The sequence below is a fragment of the Heteronotia binoei genome, chromosome 9 (genome assembly GCF_032191835.1).
Source record: "Heteronotia binoei isolate CCM8104 ecotype False Entrance Well chromosome 9, APGP_CSIRO_Hbin_v1, whole genome shotgun sequence".
NCBI classification, from domain to species: domain Eukaryota; kingdom Metazoa; phylum Chordata; class Lepidosauria; order Squamata; family Gekkonidae; genus Heteronotia; species Heteronotia binoei.
In genome coordinates, this window is record NC_083231.1 from 24,129,307 (window position 1) to 24,142,517 (window position 13,211).

General features: G+C 41.6%; 1 protein-coding gene across 1 annotated transcript in view; it reads left to right on the forward strand.

The window, feature by feature from the left end:
* The window catches only part of GABRA2 (gamma-aminobutyric acid type A receptor subunit alpha2), a 108,641-nt gene that overhangs the window by 51,660 nt on the left and 43,770 nt on the right, over positions 1-13,211 (forward strand). The window contains exon 4 of the mRNA XM_060246304.1: positions 12,775-12,842. Coding sequence (XP_060102287.1) covers positions 12,775-12,842 — 68 coding nt within the window. The remainder of the gene's footprint in view (positions 1-12,774; positions 12,843-13,211) is intronic.

Genomic DNA, 13,211 nt, shown 5'->3' on the forward strand with positions numbered 1-13,211 from the left:
GCAAACATATGGCACAACCTTAGTGACTCACTATCAGTTCTGTCTTTATCCCAGGATTGTAACATGGGTTGTTGGCATCTTACATCCCTGCTTCCCTCCCCTAACCCCCACTAAGAGTATCGAATTTTGTCAGATCACTCTTGTGTTATTAGTCATTTCTGATGTACACAAGGTATAATACCACACATACACACACCCTGTTTCTAAGCCATTAATGCCAGTTTGGTCTTTTGTAGCATATGTGGGGAGAAGGAACAAGAATGACAGAAGTGTACATTTTTTTTAAACAAATGAGCGGTTTTGTTCTTACTGCTCATAGATGGATGCATTCCTCTAAGCTGGAAGAGAATGAGGTTAGTTGAGCACAGGGGCGGAATTCTAGCAGGAATTCCTTTGCATATTAGGCCACTCACCCCTGATGTAGCCAATCCTGGAGCTTACAGTAGGCCCTTTACTAAGAGCTCTGTAAGCCCTTTGAGAATTAGCTACATCAGGGGGCATGGCCTAATATGCAAAGGAGCTCCTGCTAGAATTCCACTCCTGGCTGAGCATCTATACTTGATTTGTTGGTCTGGGTGTTTTGTAAGTAAGAGCACTTGGATTGCTGTGTCATGTTATGTGAATTCAAGGCCATTCAGGGCTTTGTAGGTGATAACCAGAACCTTGAATTGAACTTAGTAACTGACCGGTGACTAATGGAGTGTCTGTAGAATGGATGTGACATGCATGTTGAAACATCCTATGGGTATTGTTTGCTGGCGTTTTTTCTTTCTTTCAAACTCACTGACTATTGGGTGAATCCCAGCCATGTAAGTGTAAAAAGTATGTTTTAAAATTTTATAATGCAGATCAATTGAGTGTGAATTAGTCATTCCATCAGTCAGAAGGTCAGCAGATAACAGTATAATGTATCTGTAGTCCTTTTTGATGTGACATTTGGGGGTATCCAGCGATGTGTACTGGAAGTGCATGCTACCCAACATGATATCCACAGTCACCATTTCATCTGAGAAGAGTAGCACCATGATCCAATGTGTACATGTCATCAAATAATTTTAGTAATGTAATTATAGAATCTTTATAGGGTGTTATGAGGACAAGTAATCTGGTTTTGGGGATGTTTGTGTGCCCTTGAATTTAAGAGGGAAAGGAACATACCTGACTTTGTGGTTATAAAACTGTTTTCACTTATGGGAAAGTAATAGTTCAGTTTTATTTGTCTAAGCCGTAAACTATAACAAAAATATAAAAATGTAATATTTACTATAACATCAAAGACAGTTAAAATGAAAATAACAAGGCAAGGACAATAAACTATCAACAATAAAATACCAGTTATCTAGTTTATGGTCTATTACATGGGCTGGCCATTTTCTGTGCTAGCGAGTATGTGGATGTTTGCAGATGCCAGGCTGAGGTCTCTTCCATCATATCAAGTTTGTGTTACTGCAGTGTACTCTGTGCCTTTGGAAGCTGGCCAGAAACTTCCTGTACACTCAACAATTGCCATATCCTGGATGGTCCAGGCTAACCTGATCTCATCAGATCCTGGAAACTAAGCAGGGATAATATTACTGGATATTATTGCTGCTTACTGTTTGGGAGACCATCAAGGAAGTCCAGGGCCACTACCCAGATCCAAGCAATAGTAAACTACCTCTGAACATCTCTTGCCTTGAAAACCCTTTGGAGTCACCATTGTGACTTGACAGCAAAAACAACAACCCTTTAAATAGGTATGTTTATATACCATATAGAGTCCCGTGGTGAAGAGTGGTAAAGCTGCAGTATTGCCGTCCTAAGCTCTGCTCACGACCTGAGTTTGATCCCGGCGGAAGCTGGGTTCAGGTAGCCAGCTCGAGGTTAACTCCGCCTTCTATCCTTCCGAGGTCGGTAAAATGAGTACCCAGCTTGCTGGGGGGAAAGTGTAGATGACTGGGGAAAGCAATGGCAAACCACCCCGTAAAAAGTCTGCCGTCAAAACATTGTGAAAGCAACATCACCCCAGAGTCAGAAACGACTGGTGCTTGCACATGGGGACTAGCTTTACCTTTTTTTTTAATATACCAGATATATATATTTTTGAACAAACAAATCCTCGTGTCACCCTATTTGTGGCCTGAGGTGGTATAAACCAAAGTAAAATGCTAATAGTTGGAGCCCAAGCAGGATTACACCCTTCAGTCCATTGATTTAAGTGGATTTAAAAAGATAAAGTTGTGCAAGCATCAGTTGTTTCCGACTCTGGGGTGATGTTGCTTTCACAACGTTTTCATGGCAGACTTTTTATAGGGTGGTTTGCCATTGTCTTCCCCAGTCAAATACATATCCCCCCCCCCCAGCAAGCTGGATACTCAGAAGGATGGAAGGCTGAGTTAACCTTGAGCTGGCTACCTGAACCCAGCTTCCGCTGGGAATTCTCTAGAAAAGCTTTTGAAGGGCTATCATTGTCTTTAGGGGTTGACCTATTAAGAATGGAACTAGGCTGATCGATTAGAATTTAAAAAAACAAAAATAAAAAATGAAGTCCTAAATTACTTTCTTCAGTGGATTTAGACTTCATTGTTGTTTTTAATTCTAATAGCTCAGCCCCAATTCCATTCCTAAGGGACCTTTAGGTCAACCCCTAAAGACAATGACAGCCCTTCAAAAGCTTTTCTAAAGAATTCTATTTCACACCCTTTACAGAAAGGTAGATGCATCAGAGCCTTTCTTGTACCTCTTGGAATGGGATAGCAGAATTTGAGGGCTGCCGCTGAAAAAGCTGATGTAACGAACAAATTTGAGCAGACTTCGGAGGATGGTAGAAGACAGCCTGGCATTACTATGTCCATAGGGTCGCAAAGAGTCAGACTCGACCGTGCGACTGAACAGCAACAACGGAAAAAGTGAACAGTCACAGTTCTGACTTCATTAAGACAAGAAGCATGAAACAGAACCTGCTGTAGGGTTACAGTTGCTGCTTGCCTGGGGAGACAGGTCTGCAGGTATGAATATGGAGAAATGGGGTAGGACTGGGCACAGAGGATGTCACATTCTGTCCCAGTTCTTTACACTAGGAAGAAGCGGTTTTGTAGCCTGGATGGAAGGGGATCTTGCTGCCCAGTTAGGCACCATGAATGTCTAGGTATGAGCATTCATGTGGCAAATATAGAATGATTAACATGTGCACGCATATACACACACATGTATGTATAACATCCACAATATGGTTGCCAACTCTGGGTTGGGAAATTCTTAGATTTTTTTTGGGGGGGGAGGACCTGGGGAGAGTGGATTTGGAGAGGGGAGAGACCTCTGTGAGGTGTAATGCTATAGAGTCCACCCTCCAAAGCAGCCAATTTTTTTTTCTGGGGAAAATGATCTCTGTAGTCTGGAGATTAGTTGTAATTCTGAGAGGTTTCCAGCCCTCACCTGGAGGTTGGTAACCCTTATTCCATTATTATTGTACTTGTTGCATTTTGAAGAATAGTTCTATCTAGACCTCATAGGGAATTCATCATCCACTATAGAGCAGAATGCATTGTTGGCCTAACTGTGAAGTAAATCCTTGAAGATCATTGATCCTCTTTTAGCTCATTACCATGGCTGTGGTTGGCTGGTTATTGTAATGTATAATTAGTCTTTCTATTTAGAGTGGGGTAGCAAAAATAGGCTGGATGTCTTTGATCCTCTTTTTAAAAAAAACTTATCATAAAATACTTGGAGCTTCTTATGAGTCTTCTTTACTAGGCAAAATTTAAATTTTATTTTATATTGGAGTCACCTTTGACAATTCCGTACTGTTTTATGAATTTTTATTTTTTATTTAGTACAGTTCCATCCTGATCCAAGAACAAATCAGCTGTCTCATTTACTGCTGGCAATTCAACCTCTCTGTTACTGGGCTCAACACATTGATAATAGAAATGAAAGGGGTGGGAGTTTGGGAATAGTCCAAATCTAGAGACTAGATCCAGCCCAGAATCAAGAGTTCCAAATTTAACTCTTTAATGTTACTACATTTCTGTTAGAATAAGGTTTGTTTTTTTAAAAAAAAAATCCTGGTTGATTTATTTTCATTTCTTTGTATGTAATTGTTAAGCAGCATTGTGAGTTTGTGTTAAAAACAGAAGGCAAATTTCAGTCACACAGGCTTTGTAGTTTCTTTGCCATTTGCTTACTTTTCTTGGATCTTTCTGCCAAGTACCCACTTAGAAAGGCTTGTTCCACTGTGTATCACACAGAGGAGAGAACATCTCTCTGTACTTCCAGTATGTATTTGTGGCCTCCATATGATGTGTACCAACAATAAACTCTTAGAAATCTTTAGGGAAATTACTTGCATGCCTATTAATGCACCAACGTTTCTCGGTAGCATGGCATGCTTTACGAGAAAGCTTTGCAAAGTCTGTGTCCTCAGGCTTATTTTTATCTCCCTGTGGGGAGGGGATTATTCTAGAATTGTTCCCAGAGAGCAACAGCACCTCAACCCATACCAGGCTGTTTAAGGACTCATCACTGAAATCTTTCCTCTTACTTGTACTTTTGATTACCGCCATCTAAAAAAAGATGTTGTAGAACTAAGAATGGGACAGGGGGAAAAGCAGTTCATATGATTGGGACTTGTATTTTCCTGACAAAGAAAATGATTTGTGATTTTTAGTTTTGAAAAAAAAAGAGACAAGCAAAGGGAGGAAATGTAAAAAGATGAATACTATAGATACAGATAATGTTTCTTTTCTCAAGATGAAAGAATGACCATTCCTAATGAGGTAAAATTTAGCATCTGTGGGGGCAAATATCTGGGGTTTTCAGGAGCCCTCCCTATTTCCCATGGGTTTTATATCATTCCCTCACCCCCTACCCCACCCCTGTGCGTAAAACCCAAGATTTTAGATTTCTTTTCCAAGTCCTTAAAAAAAATAGCACACAGCAGATAGAAAGTCAAACCAAACATTGAGGAGATAGATAGTTGATGCCTGTCAAGCATGGGGCCTCATGGGAAGTGTGCTTGAGAATGTGTCTCATAATGCATGTCATAAACATATATAAATAAAACTATCTTGTCTGGAATGCTGTTTTTTATGTCCTACTCTTTTACTTGAGTGGGGGGGGGGGTTGATGGTGCTTATTTGGTGGGCCTTAGTTAAAAAAAAACGTTAAAATCCACCGTAGTGCAGTCTGGGGTCCTATAGCTGAATTGTCTACTGTGAGAGACAGGATACTCTCAGGGAAAATGTTTTCATTCAAACAATACTTAACTGATAAGATCAAGTAATAAGGTACAGTGGAGAAACCATGTTGTTCTCCTTATCTTCTTGGCTTGTTGCCCACTGCAGAGCAAGGAGTTGCTTGTATGTGGGGTCTTGCTGGCCCTTGACAATGTTGAGCTTTCATGCTCACTGGACTCAATATTTTCCCTTTGAGAACAGATTATGTGGGTGTTGCTTATCGGAGTCTGCTTCGCTTGTTCATATTTCACTCCGTTGCCCTGTGTTTTGTGGGATTTCTCAGCAACTTCTTGATCCTGTTGTCTCTGATCTTTCTGGCTCTCCAATGGGAGTTGCCCAGTGTTTGCTTGCTGGTGGATCCCCCATATTGATGGAGCTGGAAGCTGGGTGTTTGGCTGTTGTATTGCATAGAGGCTATCATGTTTTGAGGCAAGGGCAGTGAATATTTCATTGGTTTTGCTCCTGTGTATTGTTTTTCTGTGGTGTTGTCTTGATTGCCTTTCTGGACAGTGTAATTCTTACTCGTTTTCAGCTGTTTTGGATCCAGTCTGTGTTTTTGTTTTCATTCTTTTATGCCATTAAAGGTTTTGAATTTGAGTAACCATGCACTTAGGCAGTTGTTTAAAAGGATAAGGCAAATTTATGGAGGATATAGTTATTGGTCTGTCATTTATTAGAAAAAGATTCCTGGTGTTCACTGACAGGCTGTCTCTGATTGACAGTTGCCGGAAGGGGCGCTAAGCATGTGAAATGGCAATTTCCATCATGCTTTGTTTGTGAACTTGTTACAGATGTCTGACTAATAATTGAGATGGAATGTTGGGACTGGAATGGACCTTTGGCTTGCCCTAGCAGAGCTGCTGTTACATCCAATGGTGCTCACATCACCCTGTAGAGGGCAGTAGTGCACATATCTATGTCTATATTCTTTACAGCAGTATGTTAAAAATGTGTTTTAAGAACATATTTTAAGGGGAAAAACATTTTATGGTCTTTTTGTCTAATGTAAACATTACAGTAAATGGTTTCTGTTGAATAGACAGAACAACAGTTTCTGTAGCAGAAGGAAGGTGTAAGCAAAGGAAATATTGTCTGTCAGCACCTTTCCTGAACTGTAGTTGTGTCCTAATACTAAAAATACAGATTGTGAAAGAGCAGATACCATACAGCAGAGAGCAGAAATGAATAATGAAAGAATGCCCTTTGAGTATTGAAATTAGTTGAATTTGATATCAGGTTATATTAGTAAAAACATTATTCAACATTTCTGTTGCCTTTCTATGCAAAGAAGATATATATGGTGGTAGTTTCTTTAATGGTAGCCTGTTCTTACAAGAACAGAGGAGGCAACACCGACATCACAGCTAAGAAAAAGATACTATCAGTTACCTCTGCACTTGAGAGGGGACATGGCAACTCAACATTTTTAACACTCTGAGACATTTATTTGCCTGTTTTCTCTGAAATTTGATCTAAACTATAATGACATTATGAACTTAGCTTGTTATTTCTGTTTGCATCTGTTAAAACATTTCATTATATTGTATGCTTGTATGCTAATTTGCTGTTCAAACTCTGCCAGGGAGAGAGAGAGAGAGAGAGAGAGAGAGAGAGAGAGAGAGAGGGATGGTTTGATTCCATCCTGTTTGACAAAGCGTGCATGCAAATGAAAGCTCGCAGCCTGAATAAAACTTTGTTGGTCTTAAAGATGCTACTGGACTCCTACTTTGTCTCATAACTGTAGTGTTCAACCAAACTGAATTTTCTTTTTAAAATAACAGTACTTTACTTCAGCAGCATTCTGGAGCATTCCTAATTATTCTTCATATAATCATCTGCCTGAATATATATATCCATGGTCTTTTTAAGTATAAGATGAGTAACATATCCTCCAATTCCCTTGCCACAAATAGATCACACAATGCTTACAGGCATTAGAATTTCTTCATTTGAGAGATGTTATCTGGGGCAACTGAACTCACATGTCTAGAGGGAGTATCTGAACCTTAAAGTTCCTTATGTTGCTGTAATTATGGGGAATAAATCTTAGTTTGTCACTTTCATTTATAATTATTTGATATTAGTTTTAAGAATACAATTGCTCTTTTAATCTCTAAAATAATGTTTGGAAACCTCAGACAGTGAAAACATACATACATACAAACCTTATGTTACTGTTTTGGATCAGTGGTTTCTTGTGGAGATGATAGTTACATTTTTACACAAGGCATAGTATGTAAAGTTTTGAGAACTGCTGGTTTAGAATTACTCTTATTTGTAACATGATTATAGTACTCACATTTATAGTACAGATCTATCACATTTTTTTCCACTGGAATCATACCCATTGGTGGTAGCCATGGGAAGAACACGTCTATTACAAAAGCATTTTGTTTTTAGAATTGTAGTTTGTCTGGAATGTATTGAAGTTGTTTGGTCTTCGTTGGATGGGACTAATGGAGAGGGAGATAAATGCTGGAATTCTGCTCTTGTAATCTGAAGTGCAAAAAGTTTGTGGCTTGCAGAACTCCACATATTGTAATAGCATTGGCAACCAGTCTACAAACATGAAAAGGGCCCCAGTTTGCAGAAAAATGTGATTTTTTTTAAAAAAAAAAATACATTGGAGAGTTTTTTAAAAAAACAAAAATTATAAAAGGAGCACCTCTAGTTTTAAACAACAGATTACCTCAGAGGCTGTTGCTAGGCAACCATAGTATTCCAAGCTGGGTTCTTCTTAGTAAGAGGCAGGGCCCTTTCAAGGCAGGACTTCTTATGGCTAGGGTTGCCAGCTCCAGAGTGGGAAATTCCTGGAGATTTTGTGGTGAAGTCTGAGGAGGGGATGGTTCAGGGAGGGTAGAGGCCTCTGCTGGATATATAGAATCTACCTTCCAAACCAGCCATTTTCTCCAGTGGGGCACATCTCTGTCATCTGTTGTCCAGTTATTCTGGGAGCTCACCAGGTCCCACCTGGAGGTGGGCAACCCTAGGCCTGACAGCAGCCTCTGTGTGACTTGATAACCACACAACTTGAATGACTCCATGAAGCCTGTCTACTTGCTACTGTCCAACACCCTATGAAACCAGTTTGGTATGGAGATTAGTGCTTCAGAGTAGGGTCTGGGAGATGACAGGTTTGAATCCCCATCTTGCTGTAGATGCTCACTGGGTGATTTGGACCAGTCACCTACCCCACCATTTTGTTGTGTGGATAAAAAGGAGGAGAGGAGAAAGGTGAGAGGTAAATAAAGTACGTAAATGATATAGCTGATGTTGGGAGGCAGATAAAATCTAGATTGGGGAATGGCTGAGGAGGAGAGAATAGAACAGGGAACTGTGATGAATGGCTAAGAAGGAGAGAATGGGACAGGGAACTGTGGTACCGCACAGCTGAGCCATAGTTTTATAAGCAGAGGCTGCCGGGGTGGGAAGCTTAAGACAGAAGGGGAGATAAAGTTAGGTTGGCTGTTGGCTGGGATGTAGATATGGTTGCCAACTCCAGCTTAGGAAATTCCTGGAGATTTGGGGTGGCTGGGAGGGTGGAGGTTGAGGAAGTGAAGGACTTAAGAATAGCATAATATCACAGATTACACCCTGCAAAGCACCCGTTTATTCCAGGGAAACTAGGGTTGCCAACATTCTAGTGGGGACCAGAGATCACCTGAAATGACTACTACTGTTCAGTTGACAAAGATCAGTTGCCCTAGAGAAAATGGCTGCCTTGGAGGGTGGACCTTATTGCATTATACCTTGCTGAGGTCACTTACCTCGCCCTCCCAAAGTCCAAATAACCCCCATCTCCAGGAATGTCCCAACCTGGAACTGGCAAACCTAAATGAGGGAAGTAGGATTGCTAGCTCCAGGTTAAGAAATACCTGGAGATTTTTTTTTTGTGGGGAGGAACCTGAAGAGAGTGGGATTTGGTGAGTGGAATTACTGCAGTGAGGTATAATGCCATACAGTCCACCTTCCAAAGTGGCCATTTTCTCCTCATGATCTCTGTTGTCTAGAAATGATTTGTAATAGTGGGAGATCTCCAACTTCCACCTGAAGGTTGGTAACCCTAGGGGGAATTGATCTCTGTAGTTGGAAGATCTGTTGTGATTCCAGGAGATTTCCAGGCCCCACCTGAAGGTTGGCAATCCTAGAAGGAGAGAAGGAAGCAGGAAAAGGGGAGAGGCGATGGGGGCTTTCAGGAAGAGGAAAGAGGAAATCACGGGGGAGGGGAAATGAGATGCCTTGTGCAAGGCTTTGCCAGTTCCTGCTTGTGTCCACCTAACTCTTATGTAATATTTTCGCTTCTGTTGGTCTGCTTATACTTGACTTTAAAAGTATTTAGTTGTTATTATTCCAGGGATAAGTGTATACTAAATATACACCCTAAAAGCTCAGAAGCACAGACAGATTGATTTCTAGACTAATTTATTTTCTGTAAGTCATGCTTCTTACCCTTCATTTGTCCCAGTTCAGCTAGGGCAGCTCTGATGTTTAAAGTTCTGTCCTTGGGGAAACCCCAAGCTTCTTTGTGTTCTAATTTCAAAGCAGGTACCTCCCCTCCCCTTTTGCTCTATACAGGTGTCTACCAGTGCAGTCCCAAGAACACTATCAAATAGACCTGAGCAGGATTCTAAGTAGACAGTATTGCTTTTTGTGATAGTTAAAGCACAGAATGAATACCACAAATATATTTCTTCCCTGGACCGAGTATAGACTACTCTGCTGCCCAGACTGTGATGACATACAAGTACAACTCTGTAATTGTTGATTGCATCAGTATATTATTTATGCTCATATACTTCATTTATACTCTGTGTTTCTCTTCAGTGAGGACCAATATGTCTTACTTTGTTCCCCTCTCTTTCATTTTCATCCTTACAACAGTCCAGCGAGGTAGGCAAGGCTGTATATATGTGACTTTATTGGGAGTGAGCCTCATTGAATAAAATGAGGCTTATATATATATATATATATATATATATATATATATATATATATATATATATATATATATATATATATATATATATATATATTTGGACTTATATCCCTCCCTTCTCACCGAAGTGTCTCAGGGCGGCTTATAACATTATAATTTACATAGATTTGGTTTAAAAACATTTACAAATAAGTTAAAACCATAATTGATAAAACAAAATAGGAATAAAACCAGCGGTCTATAGATGCATTTTTGTTCCATCCAGAAGATGTTCTCGTCAGTTAGATGTTATAGGCCTGCCGGAAGAGGGCTGTCTTACAGGCCCTGTGGAACTGCCCTAGGTCCGCACCTCCTCCGGCAGCTGGTTCCACCAGTAAGGTGCCGTTATTGAGAAGGCCCGGTCCCTGGTGGCCTTTAGACGGGCCTCCTTTGGCCCGGGGATTACCAGCAGGTTTTGTGAACCCGATCGTAGTACTCTCTGGGGAACATGTGGGGAGAGACGGTCCCTAAGATAGGCAGGTCCTAGGCCATATAGGGCTTTAAAGGTAATGACCAACACCTTGTACTGGACTCGGAATATTACTGGCAGCCAGTGCAGGTCCCGGAGCCCCGACCCTATGTGCTCCCATCTTGGGAGCCCTAATAGCAGCCGGGCAGCGGCGTTCTGCACTAACTGCAGTTTCCGGGTCCGGCACAAGGGTAGCCCCATGTAGAGGGCATTACAGTAGTCCAACCTCGAGGTGACCGTAGCATGAATCACTGTTGCTAGGTCGTTGCGTTCCAGGAAGGGGGCCAACTGCCTCGCCCGCCTAAGATGAAAAAATGCGGACTTGGCAGTGGCTGCTATCTGAGCCTCCATCGTCAGTGAGGGCTCCAATAGTACCCCCAAGCTCTTGACCCTGCTCGCCGCTATCAACGGCGCGCCGTCAAAAACTGGCAGGGGGATTTCCCTTCCCGGGCCGCAATGACCCAAGCAAAGGACCTCTGTCTTCGCCGGATTCAGCTTCAGCCCGCTCAGCCTAAGCCACCTAGCCACCGCCTGTAGCGCCCGGTCCAGATTTTCTGGGGCGCAGGCGGGCCGGCCGTCCATGAGCAGATAGAGCTGGGTGTCATCAGCATATTGATGACAACCCAGCCCATACCTTCGGGCAATCTGGGCAAGGGGGCGCATATTTATGAGTAGAGCTGCTTAGGATTTGCTTCCTAAGACAGGCAAAGAAACATAACAAAAAAGAAGAAATATTTATGTACCTGTCTTTGTTGCTATGGATGGCAGAGAGGTGGTGGGGGGGTACAATATGTATATTCTTGTTAGAATGAAACAATATATGTGTCCTCTGGTTTCTAGTTTAATGTTGGTGGTCAGTAGTTCTAAACAGAGAGGTGCTGAGGCTTCAGTGAATGTTTGTGGTATGCTATCAACCTGGAAGCCCTATTCGTGGGGAGACTTTAATTCAGTGCTGAGTGGTGTTCCCTCTAAGCTGAATTAGCGTAAGCTAGTTCACAGATTTTTAAACTCCAGCTCAAACATTTTTGTCTTAGTAGAAGAAGAAGATGATATTGGATTATATCCTGCCCTCCACTCTGAAGAGTCTCAGAGCGGCTCACAATCTCCTTTACCTTCCTCCCCCACAACAGACACCCTGTGAGGTGGGTGGGGCTGGAGAGGGCTCTCCCAGCAGCTGCCCTTTCAAGGACAATCTCTGCCAGAGCTATGGCTGACCCAAGGCCATTCCAGCAGGTGCAAGCGGAGGAGTGGGGAATCAAACCCGGTTCTCCCAGATAAGAGTCCGCACACTTAACCACTACACCAAACTGGCTCATAGCTCAGGAAGAATGACCCCAGAGCACAATAATTTATGCAGTAGTCACAACTTTAATGCCAGTAGCTCACAAAGTAGAATTTTTGCTCACAAGACTCTGCAGCTTAGAGGGAACATTGGTGGTGAGAGAAAAACACTCTACACTTGCTTAAAGGTGCTTTCTTTATTAATATTTCTGCTTAAGAATTCTGTGCCAAGGGACTGATGCTGGACCTCAGTGTTCCTTAGTTGACCAATTGTACTCCAAATAGAATAAATGCATATTCATTGGGCATATGTATCATAGGCATTTGGCTTGTCTTACTGCTTTTCTCATTTGGACCCGCTTGCTTGCTTGCAGTTTATTGCCTGCTTTCAGCTTGAGTCTTTATTGAGTTGACGCCACCATTGTCTGACAGACTCTCCCACAGTGCTGTCCACTCCTACAGATCAGTGCCCTCATTTTTGTCTGTGACATGTTGGAAAGCATATTGCTCTACATTTCGCATTTGGAGTAAGACATAGAATAGCATTATTCAGCTGCAAACATGACATATATCCAGGTAGAGATTTTGCATTTACCATGTTCATACAAAATGATATTCCAGCTGTCATCTGCAGCACAAATGAGAAGGATTTTAACTGAGTCCCCTGTAATGATGTTTTTCCAAAGTGGCCATCCATACTTAACAAGTTGCCTATATTGTGCTAACAACAACTGTTCATGTTCTGTTTAGTGAGAAAATATGCTTCTGAACCTCTGACAGCACAAAAGGGAGGAAAAGTGTGATCTCATACTTTTTCTTTTCTTTTCTTATGCTAGACAGTACAACTGAAGTCTTCACGAACATCTATGTGACCAGTTTTGGGCCAGTTTCAGATACAGATATGGTGAGTTTCCCAAGTAAAACACTGTATTTGTTATTGTCTATACGTCCTGCAGTTCTTCCATCATGGACCTCAAGCTGGTATACATGGGTTCCCAAGACTTCTCCCATGCAACTTTGTACCTGCATACCTTTAGCAAGAGTTGCTGCATCACATGCCTTTCAATCATACCGCAGTACCAAGATAACAGATGGCTTGAGACGCATAGTCAATGTCTATTTCAGTTTTCCACCTTGCTGTAGAAAGTGTCTCATACCTCTTTAGTAACTGCAATGCAACTGTTTGTTAAATAGTTTCTGTTGCTTGCTAGGGTTTTAGTTAGAAATAATGCATGAAATCTGTATCTCTTAAAAAAACAATAAAGCATCATGC